The 24,666-nt window shown below is 38.6% G+C and overlaps 1 protein-coding gene across 1 annotated transcript in view; it reads left to right on the top strand.

Moving 5' to 3' along the window:
* Positions 1 to 24,666, top strand: part of LOC138756926 (disintegrin and metalloproteinase domain-containing protein 19-like) — a 271,202-nt gene that overhangs the window by 154,416 nt on the left and 92,120 nt on the right. Inside the window, exons 13-14 of the mRNA XM_069923354.1 lie at positions 10,940 to 11,032; positions 11,951 to 12,146. Coding sequence (XP_069779455.1) covers positions 10,940 to 11,032; positions 11,951 to 12,146 — 289 coding nt within the window. The remainder of the gene's footprint in view (positions 1 to 10,939; positions 11,033 to 11,950; positions 12,147 to 24,666) is intronic.

Genomic DNA, 24,666 nt, shown 5'->3' with positions numbered 1-24,666 from the left:
GAGTTCAAGAGGGACAAGCTGGCAAGCTTTGGAAGACGGCCTGGTCAAAGGAGAGGACTGACTGTCTGGTGTTTCCCTCGGAATAGAAAAAACAGAAAGGAACTCTTTGGTGGATGTACTGGAACAAGAAAAGCTCTCTCTCTGAAAACCCCAACAAGATTCTTTCTGAGTGGTAACCATTTACCTGTTAAGCACCGAAGTCTGGTGAACTTGATTAATGTTAACTTCTGTGCCCAATACAAGAATGACCTGCAACCAGTGAGATTGGACTGTGAACTAAAGCACTTTGCTGAACTACACACACACATTACACATATGTGCGCTTAGAGTCAGAAGGGAGTTAAGTAGGTTAAATGAGTTAATACAGATAAGTTAAAGTTTAATTCTATTTTCATGTTCAAAGATCATTAAAAACAACTTTTGTTTAAGTTCCCTTTGTCGTGGTGAATATCTATTGCTGCTGGGTTTTGGGGTCCTCTAGACTCGTAACAATGTAAGTTCAAAACAAGTTAATTGATTCACAGTCCAATCTCACTTCTCACTCCTCCAAGTTCCCACCGGTATCAATGAATTCTTAGACTGTGCACAGAAATTAACATTTATGAATCTCACCAGGCTTTGGTGCTTGAAAGGTAAATGGTTACCGCTCAGGAAGGTTCTTGTCGGTTTTCAGAGAGAGATTTGTTGCTCATTGGACACAAACTGATTCCTTTAGATCAGCCACTTCAGTGTCTTGCCAAAGAAACTTACCCCATCAGGGTTTTCCAGATAATAATCTCTTTCTTTCAAGTCACCACAGAGTTCCTTTTTGTTTCGCTTATTTCAAGTGAAACATTATGCAGCCAGTCCTCTCCTCTTGTATGGACCACAAGGGCTTTGACCAGGCTGAAATAAGAACTAACAACCCGTCTTCAAAATGTTTTTTTTCCACAAGCTTGCCAGCTTGTCCTGTTCCAGTCCCAGCTGCTACTGTTGAACTGTAGAACTGTGGAACTGAATTCTCTCTCTCTCTCTCTCTCTCTCTCTCTCTCTCACTCTCTCTCTCTCTCGCTATCTCTCTCTCTCTCTCGCTATCTCACTCTCTCTCTCGCTATCTCACTCTCTCTCTCGCTCTCTGTCTCAGAGAAAATAACATGACCCTCTTGGAACAGCCAACTGCACTCAGACAGTCTGTGGTCAGGAACTAACCTTCTGAGTTCATTCATCTGTTGCTTTTCAAAACACTAATCCATTACTCCACAGCATATCCTCTGTATAAAATATAAAGCACAACATCATCTGTCACATGTTCCCCTACAAAGGAATTTTAACTCTTGAATTAAAATTCAGTTATAACTAAACTGACTTTAAAATCACAAAAGAGGTAACAATACGCAATATATAATTTAACATGTTATAACAATGTAACCCAATGTTGTGAGTATATATTTCTATAAATTATCAATTTTAACATCTTAACAATCTGCCATAACATTATTTGTACCTCTGATATGATTAATTTACTGATTCTATCCTTTCAATATTAAACTCCAGTTTAACAATCTTTTGTTTTTATTCTTCATTTTAATAAAAAACACCATAGGGTTGTGGTCAGTAAATATCACAATGAGAGGCCCCGAGATATACGTCAAAATTCTGCTGAGCAACAATTACAGACAACAGTTCCTTCTCAATAGTGGAATAGTTCCTTTGATGAACATTGAATTTTTGTGAAAAACAGGCAACTGGATGGTCAATTTCATCATGTTTTTGTAACAAAACTGCACCTGCTGCCCCTTCACTGGCATCTACTGCTAAAGAAAATGGTGTGTCAAAATCAGGACATTTTAAAACAGGATAATGACATGGCATCTCCTTTAAATTTTCTAAAACTCTCTGACAAACTTTCATCCACACAAATTTCTCCCCTTTCTTCAAAAGATTGGTTAAAGGAAGAGCAACCTCAGCAAAATTTCCTATAATACCCTCCCATTCCTAAAAACCTTCTCACTGCTTTCTTGCCATTAGGAATCAGAAATTCAGAAACTGCATTCACCTTAGTTTGAATAGGTGGAACTTGGACATGACAAACTATGTGACCTAAATATGTTACAGTGGCATATCCAAATTCACTTTTTGCTAAATTAACAGTTACGTTTGCTTTGGATAATCTTGCAAAAACTTTGTCCAATTCCTTTAGATGTTCTTCCCATGTGTCACTTTTTGACTAAGTCATCAATATAAGCATCTGTATGTGTCATACCTTGGATTACCAAATTAATCATCCTTTGGAATGTTGCAGGAGCATTGTTCATGCCAAAAGGTAACACATTATACTCATATAAACCAGATGAAGTTACAAAAGCCAAAATATTCTTTCCTCTCTCAATTAGGACACTCACCTGTAACCCTTCAACAAATCCAATTTAGTAAGAAATTTATCTTTCCCAATTTTATCAATACAGTCATCTTCTCGGAATAGGATAAGCATCTGTTCTAGTTACTAAATTAACCTTCCTATAATCCGTACAGAGCCTCCTAACAGTTCCATCTGCTTTCAGTACCAGAACACAAGGAGAACTCCAATCTGAGTTCGTAGGTCGAATAATATCATTTTTCAACACCTCCTGATTTTTTTTTTTATTTTTTATTTTTCACACCATAAACCACACTGACCAAGATACATACATTTCCTTTTTCAAATATATACAGTGTCATTTTCTCCCCCCCTCCCTCCTCCCATCCCACCCTCCCTACCTCCCCTCATTCATTTAAAGTACAAAATCTAAGACACATTAAACCAGTCAAACAATGTTGTCATTCAATAAAAATAAACAAGAAATTCCACTGAGTCAATTCTTTTCATTTCCTTCTCCTTTCATTAATTTAGGTGGTAGATGTCCCCGGTAGGTTTTCTCTATAGTGTTTCATGTATGGCTCCCATATTTGTTCAAATATTTCAATATTATTTCTTAAATTATATGTTATTTTTTCTAATGGAATACATTTATTCATTTCTACATACCATTGTTGTATTCTCAAATTATCTTTCAATTTCCAGGTTGACATAATACATTTTTTTGCTACGGCTAGAGCTATCTTAACAAATCTTTTTTGTGCACCATCCAAATCAATTCCAAATTCTTTGTTTTTTATGTTACTTAGGAGGAAGATCTCTGGGTTTTTTGGTATATTGTTTTCTGTAATTTTATTTAATATCTGGTTTAGATCTTCCCAAACTTCTCCCATGTTTCCTTCTTTATATTTATATTTAAATCTTGTTCCCATTTTTGTTTAGTTTTACCATTTGTTTCCTCATTCTCCTTTTCTTGCAGTTTAATATACATATTTGTTATAAATCTTTTGATTATCATTGTATCTGTAATCACATATTCAAAGTTACTTCCCTCAGGTAACCTCAGACTACTTCCTAATTTGTCCTTCAAGTAAGATCTCAATTGGTAATATGCCAACACTGTATCTTGAGTTATATTGTATTTATCCTTCATTTGTTCAAAAGATAATAATCTATTTCCTGAAAAATAATTTTCTACTCTTTTGATCCCTTTTTTTCTCCCATTCTCTAAAGGAAAGGTTATCTATTGTAAAAGGGATTAGCTGATTTTGCGCCAGTATTAGTTTTGGTAGTTGGTAATTTGTTTTATTCCTTTCTACATGAATCTTCTTCCAAATATTGAGCAGATGATGCAATACTGGAGAACTGCTACGCTGTACCAATTTTTCATCCCATTTATATAATATGTGTTCAGGTATCTTTTCCCCCATTTTATCTAGTTCTAATCTAGTCCAATCTGGCTTTTCACTTGTTGATAAAAATCTGATAGGTATCTTAATTGTGTGGCTCTATAATAATTTTTAAAGTTTGGCAATTATAAGCCTCCTTGTTTATACCATTCTGTTAATTTATCTAGTGCTATCCTCGGCTTCCCCCCTTTCCATAAAAATTTCCTTATTATTTTCTTTAACTCCTTGAAGAATTTCTCTGTCAAGTGTATTGGCAATGCCTGAAATAGGTATAGTATCCTTGGGAAAATGTTCATTTTAATACATTTTATCCTTCCTATTAGTGTTAGTGGTAAATCTTTCCAATGCTCGAAATCGCCCGGTAATTTTTTCATTAGTGGATAATAATTGAGTTTATATAGATGGCCGAGATTTTTATTTATTTGTATACCTAGGTATCTTATTGCTTGCAATTGCCATCTGAATGGTGATTCCTTCTTAAATTTTGAGAAATCCGCATTATTCATTGGCATTGCTTCACTTTATTTACGTTAATCTTGTAACCCGACACTTCTCCATATTCCTTCAATTTCTTATATAATTCTTTTATTGATAGTTCTGGTTCTGTTAAGTATACTATAACATCATCCGTAAATAAACTGATTCCTTGTCTTTTATTTTTATCCCTTTTATATAATTTTCTGTTCTTATCAATTCTGCTAGTGGTTCTATAGCTAACGTGAACAATAAGGGTGATAATGGGCATCCCTGCCTTGTTGATTTGCTTAAATTAAATTGCTTTGATATATATCCATTTACTGTCACTTTCGCCAATGGCCCCTTATATAATGCTTTAATCCAATTAATATACTTCTCTGGTAAACTGAATTTTTGCAATACTTTGAATAAATAATTCCATTCTACTCTGTCAAAGGCCTTCTCTGCCTCTAAAGCAACTGCTACTGTTGGCGCTTTACTCCCTTCTACTGCATGAATTAAGTTAATAAATTTACAAATATTGTCTGTTGTGCGTCTTTTTTTAATAAATCCAGTTTGGTCTAGATTTACAATTTTAGGTACATAATCTGCTAATCTGTTTGCTAATAGTTTAGCTATTATCTTATAATCTGTGTTAAGTAATGATATTGGTCTATATGACGCTGGTGCGAGTGGATCTTTCCCTTGCTTTGGTATTACTGTAATTATTGCTGTTTTACATGAATCTGGTAAGCTTTGTGTTTTGTCAGTCTGGTTGATTACTTCCAGGAGGGGAGGAATTAATAAATCTTTAAATGTTTTATAGAATTCTATTGGGAATCCATCCTCTCCTGGTGTTTTATTATTTGGTAGTTTTTTTATTATCTCTTGTATTTCTACTATTTCAAATGGTTCTGTTAATTTATTTTGTTCCTCTATTTGTAATTTTGTAGTTCAATTTTAGTTAAAAATTCATCTATTTTGCCTTCTTTCCCAGTTTGGTATAATTGTTCATAGAATTCTCTAAAGTTTTCATTAATCTCCGTTGGATTATATGTGATTTGTTTGTCTTTTTTCCTTGATGCCAATACCATTTTCTTAGTTTGTTCTGTCTTAAGCTGCCATGCTAGAATTTTGTGCGTTTTTTCTCCTAGTTCATAATATTTCTGTTTTGTCTTCATTATATTCTTCTCCACCTTATATGTTTGTAGTGTTTCATATTTTATTTTTTTATCTGCCAATTCTCTCCTTTTAGTTGTGTCTTCCTTCATTGCTAATTCTTTTTCTATATTTATCTTTCACTGTTTCCGTATTTATTTCAAAGTACATTTTAATTTGTCTTTCAATTAATTCTCTAAAATTCTGCCTTTTAAGTAGCATGGAGTTTAATCTCCATCTATACATTCTTGGAGGGATGTCCTCTAACTCTATTGTCAATATCAAGGGTGAATGGTCCGATAATATTCTAGCTTTATATTCTGTTTTTCTTACTATATCTTGCATACGAGCTGATAACAAAAATAGGTCTATTCTTGAGTATGTTTGTTGACTACCCGAGTAATATGAATATTCCTTTTCCTTTGGGTGTTGTTTCCTCCATATATCCAAAAGTTGCATTTCTTGCATCGATTTAATTATAAATTTGGTTACTTTGTTCTTTCTGTTAATTTTTTTTCCCAGTTTTGTCCATATTTGAATCCAAATTAAGGTTGAAATCCCCTCCTATTAATATGTTCCCTTGCGTATCTGCTATCTTCAAAAAAATATCTTGCATAAACTTTTGATCTTCTTCGTTAGGTGAATATACATTGAGTGGATTCCAAAACTCCGAATATATCTTACATTTTATCATTACATATCTCCTTGCTGGATCTATTATTTCCTCTTCTATTTTAATTGGTATATTTTTACTGATTAATATAGCTACTCCTCTTGCTTTTGAATTATACGACGCTGCTGTTACATGTCCTACCCAATCTCTCTTTAATTTCTTGTGCTCCAATTCAGTTAAATGTGTTTCTTGCGCAAATGCTATATCAATTTTTTCTTTTTTCAGTAAATTTAGCAGTTTCTTCCTTTTGATTTGGTTATGTATTCCATTAATATTTAAAGTCATATAGTTCAACGTAGCCATTTTATACTTTGTTTATCTTCCCTTTCCGTTTCTCCATCATTACCTTTCCTTCTTATCCATTTCTGCTTTCTTGTTTTGAACACTTTATAAGACAACATTTCTAAAACATCAAACATTTTCCTTATTCTCCTATTTAAAACTTCTTTAACCCCATTCTCTTCTCCCCCTCCTGAGTTGCCCTTTATCCCTTGCCGGGCAACCACATCTCCCCTCTCCATTTGGATTTGCGAATTCACTCGCAAGCGTCAACTGATTTTGCAGTGACCGTAACTCATCCCCATCCAGCCCCCCCCGGAAAAGATTTCAATTTTCATATATAACAAAGGTCACTCTTTTAATTCTCTCCTTATTCCCTCTAGTCCCTTTCATTCCCTTATTAATTCTTATCTAAACTCTATATATTTTCCTCTAAATACAGATACACTCATGTATACACATCTATACATACACATCTATACATATATATATATATATATATATATATATATACCCATATACACACATACATATAGTTTGTGGTCATTTTTACTCTCATTACATGTCTTCATCTTTCTGCTTCTTTTGTAGTTGTTCTGCAAATTTCGTGCTTCCTCTGGATCCGAGAATAGTCTATTTTGTTGCCCTGGAATAACTATTTTAAGTACCGCTGGGTACTTTAACATAAATTTATATCCTTTTTTCCATAAGATCGTTTTTGCTGTATTGAACTCCTTCCTCTTCTTCAGGAATTCAAAACTTATGTCTGGATAGAAAAAATTTTTTTGACCTTTGTATTCCAGTGGCTTTTTGTCTTCTCTTATTTTCTTCATTGCTTTCTCCAATATATTTTCTCTTGTTGTATATCTTAAAAATTTTACTAAAATGGATCTTGGTTTTTGCTGCGGCTGTGGTTTCGGGGCTAATGTTCTATGTGCCCTTTCTATTTCCATTTCTTCCTGTAATTCTGGTCTTCCTAGGAACCTGGGGATCCAATCTTTTATAAATTCTCTCATATTCTTGCCTTCTTCATTTTCCTTAAGGCCCACTATCTTTATATTATTTCTTCTATTATAGTTTTCCATTATATCTATCTTCTGAGCTAACAGCTCCTGTGCCTCTTTAACTTTTGTATTAGATTCTTCTAATTTCTCTTTTAATTCCTCTACTTCCATTTCTACGATTATTTCTCGTTCTTCCACATTATCCACTCTTATTCCTAACTCTGACATGACCATTTCTATTTTATTCATTTTTTCTTCTGCATTCTTAATTCTTCTTTTTATCTCATCAAATTCTTGTAATTGCCATTCTTTCACTGATTCCATATATTCTTTAAAAAAAGCTACATCCATTGTCTTGCTTTTCTCTTCTTCTTCCACTTCTTTCTGTTCTTCTTCTTCTTCTTCCTCTGGATTGACCATCTGTTGTTTCCTTGTTTTCTTTTTACCCTCTTCTTTCTTGTTGTCGTTATTGTCTCTGTTCTGCACCTGCTGCTGTTCTGCAGGTGTCTCTCTCAGGTGTGGAGATCGACTCCGCAGCTGGTCCCCCCTCCCGTCACTGTGTTTTTTTTCATGCGCATGCCCGGTTGCGCACTTTTACTCGGCTCCGCGAGCCATTTTTGTAGTCCCGAGCCCGGGACCTCCACTGACCTGAGGGAGCGGGCCTCTCTCTCTGCGGCGGGCCTCTTCGGACAGGTAAGGCCTTCACCTTCTTCCGACGTTCTTTCATCTTCTCTTCTTCCCGTAGTTTTCGACTTTTCTCTCCGCTGCCATTTTCTTCTCACCTTTATTTTTACTTTGTTTTAATTTTTACTCTTGTACCTTTGTGTTTTGTGCATTTTTTTTCAACTTTTCCGGAGAGGGTTGGAATTCCCTGACCGGCCACTACTCCATCACGTGACTCCCCTCAACACCTCCTGATTCATGATTTTACACTTCTGAACGTGTATTCTATATGGGTGTTATTTTATGGGACTTACTTCTCCCACGTCCAGCTCATGATAAATTACTGATGTCCATTTTTGCACATCAGGAAACACATTTGTATATTTCAAAATTAAATCTTTCAACTGCAACTGTTCTTGAGATTTAAGATGGCCTAACCTTTCCTTCCTATTTTCCAAAAGTGCTGAGTTAGACAGGCACACAGGAACCATGGTTTCTTTAAGGTCACCCTCACAAGATCTGTTTCCATAATCTTATGATCCATAACTTCCTCAACCCTGTCAACAACTAACACCTCTGATATAGATTGTTCTCCACCACTCTTATCCTCATAATAAGGTTTCATTAACAATTCACCCTTCAAGAAATATCCACAGGACACTTCTTTAATCTCCTCTTCACTTACTGCTTTGTCCCTTAAGTCAATAAGATCTGTAACTATCCTCTGTTGTTGAATTAACTCTTTCCTTGACAAAGAGAAATCTTGACTCTCACAATTAACCTGGTCTTTCAAGAATATTTCAGAAGCGCTGGCCAAGTCTCTATCAACTGTTCTCATCATTTCCTTCGCCAAAGACCTTGTTACAGCACATGCAGGATATATCTCACAATCCTCTTCAACCTCACCCTTACTAGGCTGATTCGTTAATCTCAAAACTGACCCAACTTTATCCTCTGCCAAATCATTTCCTAATAAAAATGAGACTCCCTGCATGGGTAACTTTGAAATTACTCCTACTACAACTGGTCCTTTAACTAATTCTGAATTCAGCACTATGTTTTGAAGAGTTATTGATTCTACCTCACCTCCAACACCTCTAATCAAAGTCGTCTCCCCGTGTTAGTCTTTTGATCAAGACTTAACAATGACTGAGCAGTATCTCAAAGAATTATAACTGGAACCTGTGATTCTCCCTCCTTTACTGAAACCAAGCCCTCGGACACAAAAGGTTTGAAAGCATCCAGGTTTGGAACATCTGCTCTCCTTAAATTCAACTGTATGAATGCACATTTCTGGTAAAACCTCCTTTTCTCGTCACTTTTTCAACACTAAACAATTTGCAATAATATGGCCAGGTTTCTTACAAAAATGACATAGAAATCCAGAAGTTCTGTCCTTTCCCACTGTTAGAAACAGAATTACCTTTAAAGAAATTGCTCGAGACAAAAATTGAGAACAAAGAACATTTATTACAACAACAATGCAAAGTTGGGTGCTTCCCCTTACCCTGGGAATACACATGTACACTGGGGCTCACCCAACTTTTATACAGTAAATTTCAGCATCAGAATACCCTCCCCCTTACATTCTTCTGCCCCCTGGATGGGTTTGGCAGAGGCAATCCTTCCTGCCTACGTGCCATTTCAGTATACTTGGAGGACCAGGGGGTATCCTGTCGGTGTTCCTTCATGTTATTGTCCTTATTCACACCTTCCTGATTCTCAGGGCTACAGTCTCTTGGTATGTAGAGTTGGCTCATCCTGTCTAGGGTTGACTAATTTAATATGTATAACTTTGTAAATCTGTGTAAGGTTAACTAATTAGATATGTAGAACTTGGCACTTCTGTCTATTCAGACTACCTCAACTTCTTACATTCTATTGTTCCTTACCGCTCCTTATCTTATTCTTATGGTGGCTCATTGATCTTGTCACAAAGACTAGAAGATTCTTATGTTAATCGTGCTGACTCTGCTTTCCTGCATCCTAATTCCCAAGCTCATCCTGTTTGTACTGGTTACAGCCATTAACTGATGTATGAATTTTAGTTTCCTTCATGTTCATAATTTTAGATCAGTTTTCCCATCTCTCACACCACTTTACCTTTTCTCTTAACATTCTCCCCAGACTTAATTTCAGGCTTACTAATCTGCTCCACATTAACCTTCTGAACAGGTTTACTTATCTGTTCCCCACTAACTCTGAAAAGGCCCACTATTCTCAAATTTGTTTTTGTGAAACAGGGCATATCCCTCCGTTAACCTAACTGCCTCATCCCCACATCTCTCGCATCCAGATTTTCCTCAATTATTATCAATTCTCTCAATCTGTCAACATCATTATTTATTCCTTTTGAGGTGCACAAACTGTCAAAACATACAGATTTTCCCAAAGCAAAATCCATATAAGATTGGTTCCATGTTTTCACCAAACTCCTAAATTTTTGTCTATATGCTTCTGGAACTAACACATAAGCTTTCAATACTGCTTGTTTAACAGTATCATAATTTGCCACTTGCTCTGTAGTCAAGCTAGAGGACGCAACTTGTGCTTTTCCCTTCAATACTCTTTGGAGCATAAGAGGCCATTTTTCTTTTGTCCATCTTGAACCGTGGGAGAAAACTCGCCCTGGGTGAAAACCCCTCCTCAAATGAAGAGAATGTACAAACTCCTAATAGGCAGCTTGGGATTTGAACCCTGGTCTCAGTCGCTTGTGCTGTAATGACATTGTAACCACGACACCAACCATCAAAACTGCACATAATACTCCCAATTTGGTCTTATACAACTTTACCAGAACATCCCAACTCCTGGACTCAGTACTTAGATCTGCATATTTAGTGTTTACCAAACTTTTAATTTCCATGACTTTGCATGTGAAAAAAGTGGTCATGATTGAATTCAATTGATCTTTAATGTTAGACTATATAGTTTTAAAATTAATGATTTCTCTTTTCACCAGAATTGCATGGATCCCTGTTGCATTGCTTCATTGTGTAAATTTCGGCCTGGTGCCAAATGTGCATCAAGTGATATCTGTTGTAGAAACTGCAAAGTAAGTATTTGATTCCATCGTCACCATGGTCACAGATGGGGTAAGGTCCCTTTCACAGATTATTAAGCTGATTAAAGTTTTGTGAGTTGACATTTCACAGTCTTAACAGTTCAAATTTCCTTCCAGCTGCACTAAATCAACATCACTAAATGTCCGCCAAATGACTCAAAGATTCTTGGCGAAAATAAGAACAATATTTTATGTTTATTGATCAAAAATTGGATTGTCAACTTGATTCACTTTATGATGTCCTTCGAATGCGCAATATCTTAGAGTGACCCCCAAAGTTACTGATAGCATGAAGCATCCTGAATGAGGAAAACACTTCTTTAATCCTGCTTCACATAGTCAATGTTTATCTGGAGGAGGCTTCCCTTTGCTTTGTTCCTGGAGAAATCAGTGCTTCTCAGGAGAGGAAATATCTGAATGATCCTACCATGGAGTCCTTCTGAAGCCTCTTACTAAAATACATTTACACCACATCCAATGCCACTTGTTTGCCTACCACTGTTGTAAGACTCATTGGTCTATAGTTTCCAGGAATCTCCCTATTACCTTTCTTAAATAAGGCAACTACTTTTGTCATTCTCCATTCCTCTGGAGCCATCTCTCTGGCTAAGTTGGATCAATGATTCTTGACAACACCCCAGCAATCTTCTCACTCGCTTCCTGTTGAAACTGAGATATATCGTATCTGATGCTGTGGACTTGTCTATCTGAATGTTACCTATATGAAAGGCATTTGAATAAAATCCTTTGGATGATCAAAATCATTTACTCACCAATATAAAGTATTCCACTGAGCTGGTAGTTGTTCTGTTTGTTGAACACTGCATTATTTTAAATTTTTGATCTGTTTCAATAAAAATGATTGTTACTCAATTGTGACTAAGTTTTATGGATTTTTATGAATTACAGTTCGTAAAACCAAATCGAATTTGCAGGAAACCCATTGGAGAATGTGATTTTGCAGAGTACTGCACAGGCTCGTCTTCAAAGTGTCCTAGCAACATGTTTAAGAAAAACTTTTACCCTTGTGCAAATGGAACCTCATATTGTTATAATGGTGCATGCCAGACACTGCACACTCAGTGTCAGAATATATGGGGACCAAGTAAGTAATTGACAGGTGTGAAGTCACCAACCATGTAGTGTTTGTCTTTTTGTTCCTAACTCATGGCTAATTTTTTTGTGTTAATGCCCAATAACCCATCATATCTTTTTAACACTGACTGGGAGATCGTACTCAAGATGTAAAATATCTGTCAATTCAGTTAAGAGGAGAAACATTCTAATGGAGACTCCAGGACATGAAATGTTAACTCTTTCTTTCTTCACAGATGCTGCGAGCCAGCATCGTCTGCTTTGATGTTACATTTCCATGCCTCCAGTTTGCTTGGGTTTCATTTCAGTCAGGAAGTTGCTACCTCATGTGGAAGGTGAACAGAGAGGCATGAAGGTGAAGTGGTTCCAGGAAGGATCTCGGTTCTATCTCTACTGACAATATATGTGGGAATTGTACCCAGCTCATTAATGAGGGGGACAGATAGAAGATTCTGTGGCCTTTAAGGGATGGACAAGAAATTCTGTGGCTATGGAAGAGACACTAGGATTGGGTTGTCTCCTAGGTGTCAGAGTCAAAAATGTCACTCAGCAGTTGGAGAGCATTCTCAAGGAGTAGGGTGAACATCCAGAGGTAATTGTACATGTTGGTACAATCGACACAGGTGGAGTAAGGGTGAAGGTCCAACACAATAAGTGTAGCCAATTAGGTGAGAGGTTGAGAAGCAAATCAACAAGGGGACATTTCTCTGGATGAATCCTGGTGCCACGTGTTAGTGAGCTTAGAAATAGGAATAAAGGCCTGTTGAATTTGTAGCCAAGGAGCTGGCACAAGGTCAGGTGTGCTAGGTTTTGGATCATTGGGATGTCTTCTGGGGGAGAGGTGACCTGTTCAAGAGGGAAACTTGAACCAGAGAGGGACCGACATCCTGGCAGGCAGGTTTGCTGGTGCTGCACAGGTGGGTTTGAACTAGATTGGCAGGGGGGCTGGGTTCCCATGCAGACAGGACAGGGGAGAGGTTAGAAGGTGGTACGGAGGGTGATGAGAGAAAGTTTCATGGGCAGGAGAAAGGTGGGGAGTGAGGAAGTACTGTTGGTTTAAATTACAGCCAATTTAATGCTGGAGGCTTGTAAGTTATGGAGGACGAACTTGGGCTGGAGAGGCATGTGATGGATGTGGTTCCCATTATGGAAACCTGACTAAGGGAGGGGCAGGACTGTTCTAGGGTATAGTTACAGGAATAGACAGTGCAGGACCACAAGTTGGAATTGGAGCAAGGCCAATGTTGAACCTATAAAACAAGAACTAACACATTAATTGGTGTAGGTTGTTTGAAGGAATAGGAATGTTGGGAAAATGGGGTGTTTTTAAAAGTATTTTGGCAAGAGTACAGGGCATGTATGTTTCTCTTAGAATGAAGGGTCACATATGCAAGAGTTGGGAAGCTTTGGTAACAAAAATTCTGGCTCTCTTTAAGGGCAAGAAAGAGGCTTGGGACAGGTCTAAGCAGCTGGAATCAAGTGTAGACCTGGAAGAGTTTCAGGAACTGAGGAGCAAGCTAAGAAAGGAGATCATAAGGACAAAAAGGGAGCAGTTTACATTAAGGATTGGAAGATAACAAACGTTACACCACTTTTTAAAAAGGGATGTAGGCAGAAGACAGGTAACTATTGGCCAGTTAGCTTAACGTCTGTAGTCGGGAAAATGCTTGAAGCTGTCATTAAGGATGAAATAGCGAGACATTTAGAACATCCATCGGGCAGACGCAGCATGGATTCAGAAAAGGCAGGTCTTGTTTGACAAACTTGCTGGAGTTCTTTGAGGATATAATGGGTGCAGTAGATAGAGGGGAACAGGTTGATGTTGTCTATTTGGATTTCCAGAAGGTGTTTGATAAGGTGCTACACAAGAGACTTATCAATATGATACAGATGAATGGAGTTGGGGGAAGTATATTGGCACGGATTGAGGATTGGTTAACTGACAGAAGGCAGAGAGTTGGGATGAATGGATGTTTTTCTGATTGGCAGACAGTGGTAAGTGGGGGGCCTCAGGGGTCAGTGTTGGGCTTGCAGCTGTTCACCATCTACACTGATAATTTGGAAGAGGGGACAGAGTGTACAGAGCGGATGATACTAAATTGAGTGGAAAAGCAAGTTGTACAGTGGATGTGGAGAGGCTGCAGAAGGATAGAATTAAGCTAGGTGAGTGGACAAAGGTCTGGTAGATGGAGTACAACATCAGGAAATGCGAGGTCATCCACATTGGTAGGAAAAATAGAAGAGCAGATTATTATTTAAATGGTGAAAAACTGCAGCATGCTGTAGTGCAAAAGGACTTGGGATTGCTTGTGCATGAATCGCAAAAAGTTGGGTTGTAGGTACAACGGGTTATTAAAAAGGCAAATAGTATGAGGCTGCACCTGGAGAACTGTGTACAGTTCTGGTCTCCATACTTGAGGAAGGATGTACTGGCCTTGGAGGCAGTCCAGAGGAGGTTCACCAGTTTGATCCTGGAGATGAGGGGGTTGACCTATGAGGAGAGACTAAATCGTCTGGGATTATACTCACTCGAATTCAAAAGAATGAGAGGAGATCTTATAGCAGGGGTGGCCAAACTTGCTTAATGTAAGAGCCACAAACGATAAAGCTCAGATGATTGAGAGGCGCAGGTCAAGAACAAAATTCACACGGACGTTTTTATTGTTACATCCCAAAAATTGATATAAATTTTAAGAAATACATATTTATTCCTACATGCAGTTTTTAAACTGTTAATTTGTATTAGTTTCAATAATCACAAAGACACAAAAAAAGATATTTTAATCAGATTTCCACCTTACAAAATAAGTCTTATTATCATCATATTTTTTAATGACTAAAATACTACAAATATCAGGCTATTAAAGACGTGAGTCGGGTGGATGAGGGCGAGAGACCGGCAACACGAGTCGGGCGGACGAGAGACCAGCAGCGTGAGTCACGCGGGCGAGAGCGAGAGTCCGGCAACGTGAGTCGGGCGGGTGAGAGACCGGCAGCGTGAGTCGGGCAGGCGAGAGACCGGCAGCGTGAGTCAGGTGGGCAAGGGGGAGAGACTGGCAGTGAGCCATGTGTTAAAGGTCAAAGAACCACATGTGGCTCGTGAGCCATGGTTTGGCCACCCCTGTCTTATAGGAACATATAAAATTATGAAAGGGAGAGATAAGATAGAGGAAGGAAAATTGTTTTCACTGGTAGGTGAGACCCGAACAGTTGCTACCCTTCCACCATCTAGGGGACATAATGAGATTCCCCCCTCATTCTTCTAAATTCCGATGAGTACAGGCCAAGAGCAGTCGAGCGTTCCTCATATGATAACCGTTTCATTCCCGGAATCATCCTTGGGAGTCTCCTCTGAGCCCTCTCCAATGTCACCACATCCTTTCTTAATGAAGGATTACAATACTCCAAATAAGGAAAGTTCAGGTGCCTTGCCTGTGATTTATGTCATCATGAAGTACAGGTGAGGTTCCAAAAGGCTGAAGAGTGGCAAATGTGCCTCTATTCAAAAAAGGCTGCAGAGAAAGTCTGGGAACTCCAGGCAAGTGAGACTAACGTTTGTTAAGTTACTAGAGAGGATTGTGAGGAACTTAAATAGACAAAGGCCGATTAAGGATAGTCAGCGTGGGTTTTATTAGTGGGAGGTCACGCCTCACAAATCTGATTGAGTATTCTGAAGGTGTGACCAAGAAGGTTGACGAGGGCAGAGTTGTAGGTGCTGTATGTATGGATTTTAGCAAGGCATTTGAAAAGCTTCAGCTCAGTGCGCTGGTCTGGAATGCTAGATCGTATGGGTACAAAGTGAGAAAATTATCTTCATGGTGGAAAGCAGAGGGTAATGGTGGAATGTTGTTCCTCAGACTGGACTGTGACTAGTGATGTGCCACAGGGTTTGGGGCTGGGCCCTTTGCTGCTTGTTATCTGTAACAATTATTTAAATGTAAACATACAAGGCATGATGAGCCAGTTTGCAGTTGACACTAACAAGACAAGTGTTGTCAAGAGTGGAGATGGTGGCCAAGGGATTCATGAACACCATTGTCAGTTATGTAGGTGGGCAGAGGATGGAATTTAATGCTGACAAATAGAAAATAGAACACTACAGTACAGTACCAACCCTTTGGCCTTGATGTTGTGCCGACCTATTCCTAAAAATAGTATTAAACCCTCCCTACCCAGTAACCCTTCACTTTTCCTCCATCCATGTGTCTGTCCAAGAGTCTCTTAAATGCCCCTAATGTTCCTCCCTCCACCACCATTCCAAGTATCCACAATTCTCTGTAAAATTCTTACCCCTGATGTCTCCCCTAAACTTCCCTCCCTTCATTTTGTACACATGTCCTCTGGTGTTTGCTGTTTCTGCCCTGAGAAACAGGATTTGGCTGCCCACCCTATCTGTGCCTCTCATAACCTTAAAGACCTCAATTAAATCTCCTCTCATTCTTCTTCGCTCCAAAAAGAAAAGTCTCAACTCTGTTAATCTTGCCTCATAGGACTTGTTTCCCAATCCAGGCAACATCCTAGTAAATCTCCTCTGTACCCTCTCCATAGCTTCCTTCATATAATGAGGTGATCAGAACTGAACAGAATAAGTATGGTCTTATAGAGATTTGTAGAGTTGCAACTTGAACTCAATCCTCCTGTTAATGAAGCCCAGCATCCCATATCCTGTCAACCTTTGCGGCAACTTTCAGGGATGTATGGACTGGAAACACAAGGTCCCTCTGTTCATCCGCACTCTTAAGTAACCGACCATTAACCCTATACTCAGCCTTCTGGTTTGTCCTTCCAAAAAGCATCACTTCACACTTATCTGGATTGCACTCCATCTGCCACTTTTCTGCCCATCTCTGCATTTTGTCTATATTCTCCTATAACCTTTGACAACCTTCAACTCCATCCCCAGCTCCTCCAACCTTAATGTCATCCATAAACTTTCTGACCCATCCTTCTACCTCTTCATCCAGGTCATTTATAAAAATCACAAAGAGCAGGGGTCCCAGAACAGATCCTTGCAGCCCCTCCATTAGTCACCGACCTCCAGGCAGAATGCTTTCCTTCCACTATAGTTACACAATCCTTTATCCGGAACCCTTGTGTCCCAAATTTTGGATTTTTCTGGATTTTGGAAAGCTAAATTTAAACCCACCTGAATTGTGCTGCCATATCCACCCCCACCCCCTTCCAGTCACACTGCCGTCTCCCCCTCTCACCCGCCTGACTCGTGCTGCTGGTCTCCCACCCGCCCGACTCACGCTGCTGGTCTCCCCACCCGACTCACGCTGCTGGTTCCCCCCCCCCACCCCACAGCCTCGCCCGCCCGACTCCCACTGCTGGTTTCGCCCACCCGACTCATGCTGCCGGTCTCGCCCGCCCAACTCGTGCTGCCAGTCTCTCCTCCTCGCCCACCCGACTCACGCTGCTGGTCTCTTCCCACTTGCCGGATTTTGGAGCTTTCCGGGTTTTAGATGACCGGATAAAGGATTATATACCTGTACTATTCTTTTTTCCTGCAAGCCAATTTTTTATCCACACATTCAAGGTTCAACTGAATCCCTGTCTCATGACTTTCTGAACAAGTCTCACATGGGGAACCTTGTCAAATGCCTTACTAAATATCTATGTAGACCATATCTACTGCCCTTCCCTCATCAATTTATTTTATTACCTCCTCAAAATTAGAATCGTGAGTTATGACCTTCCCTTCAGAAAGCCCTGCTGACTATCCTTGATAGACTGAACGTCTCCAAATGCTCATAGATCCTATCCTTAAGAATCCTCTCCATTACTTTGCACCCCACTGACATAAGAGTCACTAGTCTATAATTCCCAGGATTCTCCCTATTACCTTTTTTTAAACAAGTGGACCACATTTGTAGGGAATCTGTAGGGAGATAGTAGATATTTGTGATAAGCACAGGGTTGTAATTATGGGAGATTTTAATTTTCCACATATAGATTGGGAAACACATTCTGTGAAAGGAATGGATGGGTTAGAGTTTGTGAAATGTGTGCAAGATAGTTTTTTACAACAATATGTAGAGGTGCCGACCAGAGAAGGAGCAGTGTTAGATCTACTGTTGGCAAATGGGATGGGTCAAGTGACGGAGGTTAGTGTTGGCGAGCACTTCGGGTCCAGTGATCATAATGCCATCAGCTTCAATGTCATTATGGAAAGAGAGAAATCAGGGCCAAGGATTGAGGTTTTTGATTGGGGAAAAGCTAGATTTGAGGAGATGCGAAAGGACTTGCAGGGTGTGCATTGGGACAATTTGTTTTATGGGCAGGATGTAGTAGAGAGATGGAAGTCTTTTAAAGATCAGATTTTGAGAGTGCAAAAGCTTTATGTTCCTGTTAGGTTAAAAGGAGGGGCAAAAGGTTTGAGAGAGCCGTGGTTTTCAAGGAATATTGGAAACTTGGTTCGAAGAAAAAGGGAGGCGTACATTAGATATAAGAAGCATGGAGTTAAGGAGATGTTTGAAAGATACATTGAATGTAAGAGGAATCTTAAGAGAGGAATTAGGAAAGCTAAAAGAAGGTACGAGAAAACTATGGCAAGCAGGGTGAAAACTAATCCAAAAGAGTTCTACAAATATGTTAATGGTAAGAGGAAAGCTAGAGACAAAATTGGTCCCTTAGAAAATCAGATTGGAAAACTGTGTGTGGAACCTAGAGAAATGGGGGAGATATTGAACAGTTTCTTTTCTTCGGTATTCACTAAGGAGAAGGATATTGGGAGATGTGAGATAAAAAAAGCAAATTGGGTAAATATGGGGAATATAGAGATTACAAAAGGTGTAGTTTTAAGGCTTTTGAAGAATATAAAGGTGGATAAGTCTCCGGGACCAGACGGGATCTTCCCCAGGACATTGAGAGAAGTGAAGGAGGAAATAGCAGAGGCTCTGGCGGTAATTTTTCAAATGTCATTAGATATGGGGATAGTGCCGGAGGATTGGCGCATTGCGCATGTGGTTCCGTTATTTAAAAAGGGTTCAAGGAGGAAGCCTGGCAACTATCGGCCTGTAAGTTTGACGTCTGTGGTAGGTAAATTAATGGAGAAAATTCTTAGAGATAGTACATAAACATCTGGATAGACAGGGTCTGATCAGGAGCACTCAACATGGATTTGTGGGAGGAAGGTCATGTTTGACCAATCTGATTGAATTTTTTGAAGAGGTGACTAGGAATGTGGATGAGGGTAGCGCAGTGGATGTTGTCTATATGGACTTCAGTAAGGCCTTCGATAAGGTACCACATGGAAGGTTAGTTAGGAAGGTGCAGTCTTTAGGTATAAATTTTGAGATAGTCAAATGGATTGAACATTGGCTGAAAGGGAGAGGCCAGAGAGTGGTAGTGGATAATTAATTGTCTGTCAGGTTGGAGGCCGGTGACCAGTGGTGTGCCTCAAGGATCTGTATTGGGCCCATTGTTGTTCGTTATATACATTAATGATCTAGATGATGGGGTGGTGAATTGGATTAGTAAATATGCAGACGATACTAAGATAGGTGGAATAGTGGATAATGAAGAAGGTTTTCAAGGATTGCAGAGGGATTTGGGCTGCTTAGAAAAGTGGGCTGAAAAATGGCAGATGGAATTTAATGCTGATAAGTGTGAGGTGCTTCATTTTGGTAAGAAGAATCAGAACAGGACATATGTGGTAAATGGGAGAGCATTGAGGAATACAGAAGAGCAGAAAGATTTAGGAGTGACGGTACATCGTTCCCTGAAGGTAGAAACTCACGTGAATAGGGTGGTGAAGAAGGCTTTTAGTATGCTGGCCTTTATCAATCATTGCATGGAATATAGGAGTTGGGAGGTGATGTTGAGATTGTATAAGACGTTGGTGCGGCCTAATTTGGAGTTCTGTGTGCAGTTCTGGTCGCCTAATTATAGGAAGGATATAAACAGAGTGGAGAGAGTGCAGAGAAGGTTTACCAGAATGTTGCCTGGGTTTAAGCATCTGGAGTATGGGGAGAGATTGGACAGATTGGGTCTTTATTCTTTGGAGCGTAGAAGGTTGAGAGGGGATTTGATAGAAGTATTTAAGATTATGAAAGGGATAGACAGAATGGATGTGGATAGACTATTTCCGTTAAGAGGAGGAAAGTTTAAAACAAGAGGACATGAGTTAAGAATTAAGGGGCAGAGGTTTAGAGGTAACATGAGGGGGAACTTCTTTACTCAGAGAGTGGTAGCTGTGTGGAATGATCTTCCGGGAGAAATAGTGGCGGCGGAGTCAATTGTATTATTTAAAAAAAGGTTGGACAGGTATATGGATGAGAAGAAGATGGAGGGTTATGGGCATTGTGCAGGGAGGTGGGATTAGAAAGGGGTATTTGGTTCGGTGCGGACTAGAAGGGCCTAATGGCCTGTTTCCGTGCTGTAATTGTTATATTATATATTATATTATATTTCCCATTCTCCAATCCTCCGGCACATCCCCTGCAGCCAAAGGGGATTCAAAGATCATAGCTACTGCCCCAGCTATCTCTTCCCTCACTTCCCACAGCAGCCTGGGGTATATTGCATCTGGCCCCAGGGACTTATCAATCTTGATGTTTTTAAGATCCAACACTTACTCTTTTTTAATCTCCACATAGTCCAGCACACAAGCCTGTTCTATTCTGACCTCACTGTGATCAAGGTCCTTTTCTCTTGTGAATACTGAAGCAAAGTAATTCATTTAGGACCTCCCCAACCTTCTCCATCTCCAGGCACATGTTGCCTCCTTTATCCTTTAGTGGCCTCACCTTCATCTTTCTTGTCATCCTTCTGTTCTTCATATATACGTAGAATGCCTTGGGTTCTCCTTAATCCTGCATGCCAAGGTTTTCTCATGCCCCTTTCAAGCTCTCCTTTCTTAAGCTCCTTCCTGGCTATCATATACTTCTTTTTTTTTAAACTTTATTTAAAATTTTATGACATGAATAAAATAAAAATTACATTTAAAGAAATAATAAAAAATAAGATAATAAAAATTAGAATACTACATCATTAAACTACACAAATTAACCCCCCCAATAATTATAACACAACATTAATCATCTAATTTAAAATTAATCCAACCCTCCCCCCAAAATAAAGAGTGAAGAATTAATTAACAATGTTGTAAACAAAATAGAAAAAACCCCACTTATGAAAAAAAGGATAAAACTTAACAACAAAAAAATTACTAACAACAAAAAAATATCAATACTAAAATAATACCCTTAAACATATATTTAAATCAAACATAATTCATGTATTTAACAAATGAAATCAACTTTAAAACTAAATTCAAATATTAAAATCATATATCAACCACATATCTGTTATACAAAAAATCATAATTAATAATACATAAATACAGAATTTCCATTAATACCGTTTCCTTTATAATTCATCGAGAGAACAAAAACATCCCTTAGAAAAACAATCAGATAAACTTTTTATTCCCTTCCCCTCCCCTTGTATAAAAAAAAGAAAAAAAAGTTCAAACTCTTCTAAAATTCTCCATATTCTTCATTTATAACATCTTCAAAATTCTCTATCAAAATTAACTTAATTTTATTAAACTCTTCTCCCTCAATGTATTTGTACTTAATTTTCTTCTTCTTCTTATCACCTTTCCCCTCATCTTCCTCTTCATCTAATTCAACATCCTCAATTTTTGACTTATTATCTTCTGTGACATCATCCTCTTAAAAAAGAAAGAAGAGAAAACCCCCCCCTCCAAAAAAAAGAAAAAAGGAGAGAAAAAACCTCCTAATTCCCTCTCAATTACAATCAAAACAAAGAGTTTAAAAAAAAATTATTATTTATTTTTAAAAAATAATTTTTAAAAAAACCTTCACTTCTTAACCCAAAAATTAAAAAGAAAAAAAAACAGGTCGGAGGTCACAACTACCTTCTCCTGTTTAAACCGCCCAAAGCGGTAACTCCCCCAAAATATTGGGTGTGAGATAACTCACAGGTAGCTGATGACTTCTGGAAACTAGTGCCCACCCAGTTCCCTCTCCCAACTCCCATTGCATTAAACTATCATCATTATTTAAACTATTTAAACACTTTTCAAAAAAAAGATAAAAGATTTATTTTGTTAAATCAACGTTACCACTTCGATCACCATTGCTTCCATTTCTTTTAAAAATCTGGATACCACCTTACATCTCTACTCTCTTTGGAGACCTTGAGGGACTACATCTTTCCTGAAACTGCATGATTGGTAGAGACTAAGCAAAGTCCAGTAACGTGCATCTTGGCGCCTCACAGTTTGGCGGGCAGCAACCTCCTTTGAAGAAGACCGCAGAGCCCACCTCACTGACAAAAGGCAAAGGAGGAAAAACCCAACACCCAACCCCAACCAACCAATTTTCCCCTGCAACCGCTGCAACCGTGTCTGCCTGTCCCGCATCGGACTTGTCAGCCACAAACGAGCCTGCAGCTGACGTGGACTTTTACCCCCTCCATAAATCTTCGTCCGCGAAGCCAAGCCAAAGAAGAAGCAAAGTCCATAACCACTTTAGGATTGTCAAAGAATTTTGGCTAATTTCCATCCTAAAAAATCTTCAGTACCGCAGAATACATTCAAATCTCCCCCAACATCACATTAGAGTTCGATTGTCCAAGTAATAAAGACAAATCCACAACAAAAGCTGTATCCTCAACATTAGGAGCATAAACGTCAAGCAAAGTCCATGCCTCATTAAAGATTGTACAATTTAATTTTAATAATCTTCCACTATTTTTCTCTTCACTCTGTAACTAAAATGGTAGATTCTTATGTACCAAAATTGCCACACCTTTTGCCTTAGAATTAAACAAAGAATAAAAAACGTGCCCAACCCATTCACGTTTGAGTTTCAAATGTTCCTTATCTATTAAATGAGTTTCCTTTGCCATTGCGACCACCGTTTCTTCCATTTCTTCCAGAAATCAAATTCCCTTCTTGCAGCTCTGCCCTCGTTGGAGACCGTGGAGGACTACGTCGTTCCTGGAATTGCGTAATTGGTAAAGACTGAGAAAAATCCATAGCTTCTTTAGGATTATCAAAGAACTTTGGTTGATATCCATCCTGAAAAATCTTCAGTACTGCAGGGTATCTAAATGTTGCCTTATATCCTTCTTTCCACAATAATTCTTTCACAGAATTAAATTCACGTCGTTGAAACATAATTTCCTGACTCAAATCCGGATAGAAGAAAACACGATTACTCTGAACCATCAAAGGAGATTTGTTTTGCTGTGCATTTCTAATAGCCATACGTAAAATAGTCTCTCTATCACAGTAATTTAAACAGCGAACCAGAACAGGTCTTGGATTCTGTCCTGAAAAAGGTCTCCTTCTCAAAGCTCTATGAGCCCGTTCCAATATTAAACCTTCAGAAAACTTATCTTGTCCCAACACTTGTGGAATCCATTCAGTGAAAAATGTTCTTGGATCTGGCCCTTCTATGCCTTCTGGCAAGCCGACAATTTTCACATTATTCCGTCTGGATTGGTTCTCCAAATAATCAACCTTTTTTGCTAAATTTTTATTCTGAATCTGTAACGTTTCAATTGTTTTATTCAGATCTTGCAATTGATCTTGTACATCAGATAATCCTTGATTACACATCTCAAGTCTTTCAATAGTTTTGACTTTAAAAGCTCCATAATCAGCCATCTGTTGAGTATTGACATCCACCAATGCATTAATCTTAGAAGTAAGATTATTCATAGAATCACCTAAATGCATCATTGAAGAAAATATCTTATGTTCAAGACTCTTGAAAAGTATATCAACATCAGTAGATCCAGACATGGTGGGATCCTGCTGTTCTTGTGGAATCAGAGGACCTTCTATCCCTTCTTTTAATTTAGTAGCTTTTCTTGCAGTTTGACTCCATGTAAGAGCCCCTGAAACAGACACCCCAGAAGTATCAGGAGGCTGATCATCAGGGTTATCTTTGATCCAAACCTCCTTTAAAAGCTTCGTTACGTCAGTATCTGGAAGAGCTGATATAACTGGTGGTATAGCATTCAAATAACAACTCTTTAACTCTCCAACTGGTGGCGCCCCAGCTAATTCAGCTGTCAAAGTCTCAGTAGACGTTGTTTGAAATACTGGCATCCGGCCAGCCCTTTGTTCTAAAGGCAGCTGAAAACGACCTTCAGAAAGACTTACGGAATCAGAACGGAGCTCTAAGGCCGAATTCTTCGCTTGTTTTCCTGGATCCGTTTCACGCTGAGTCGTGGCTTTTTGTAAACAAACAGGTTCAGATAATTTCAGAAAATATAATTTTTTAACAATCTGTTGATGTTTCCTTTTACTTTTTTTTAACAAATGTACCATTAGGTATTAATTCAACATCTCATACTATTTATAAACTTTTTAAAAAAGTTTTAACGGGCACTTAAAGACAAAACGATAAGTTAGAGTCAGGAGAGGACCGGAAGGGACGTCTGTTCCTTACGCCATCTTGCCACGCCCCGGCTATCATATACTTCTCATGAACTCTTCCTTATTGCTGCTTCCTATATCTAATACAGTACAACTCCAATCATACAAA

The sequence above is a fragment of the Narcine bancroftii genome, chromosome 3 (genome assembly GCF_036971445.1).
Source record: "Narcine bancroftii isolate sNarBan1 chromosome 3, sNarBan1.hap1, whole genome shotgun sequence".
NCBI classification, from domain to species: Eukaryota; Metazoa; Chordata; class Chondrichthyes; order Torpediniformes; family Narcinidae; genus Narcine; species Narcine bancroftii.
Note: the sequence above shows the minus strand (reverse complement) of the source record. Positions and strands in the feature narration are given on the sequence as shown.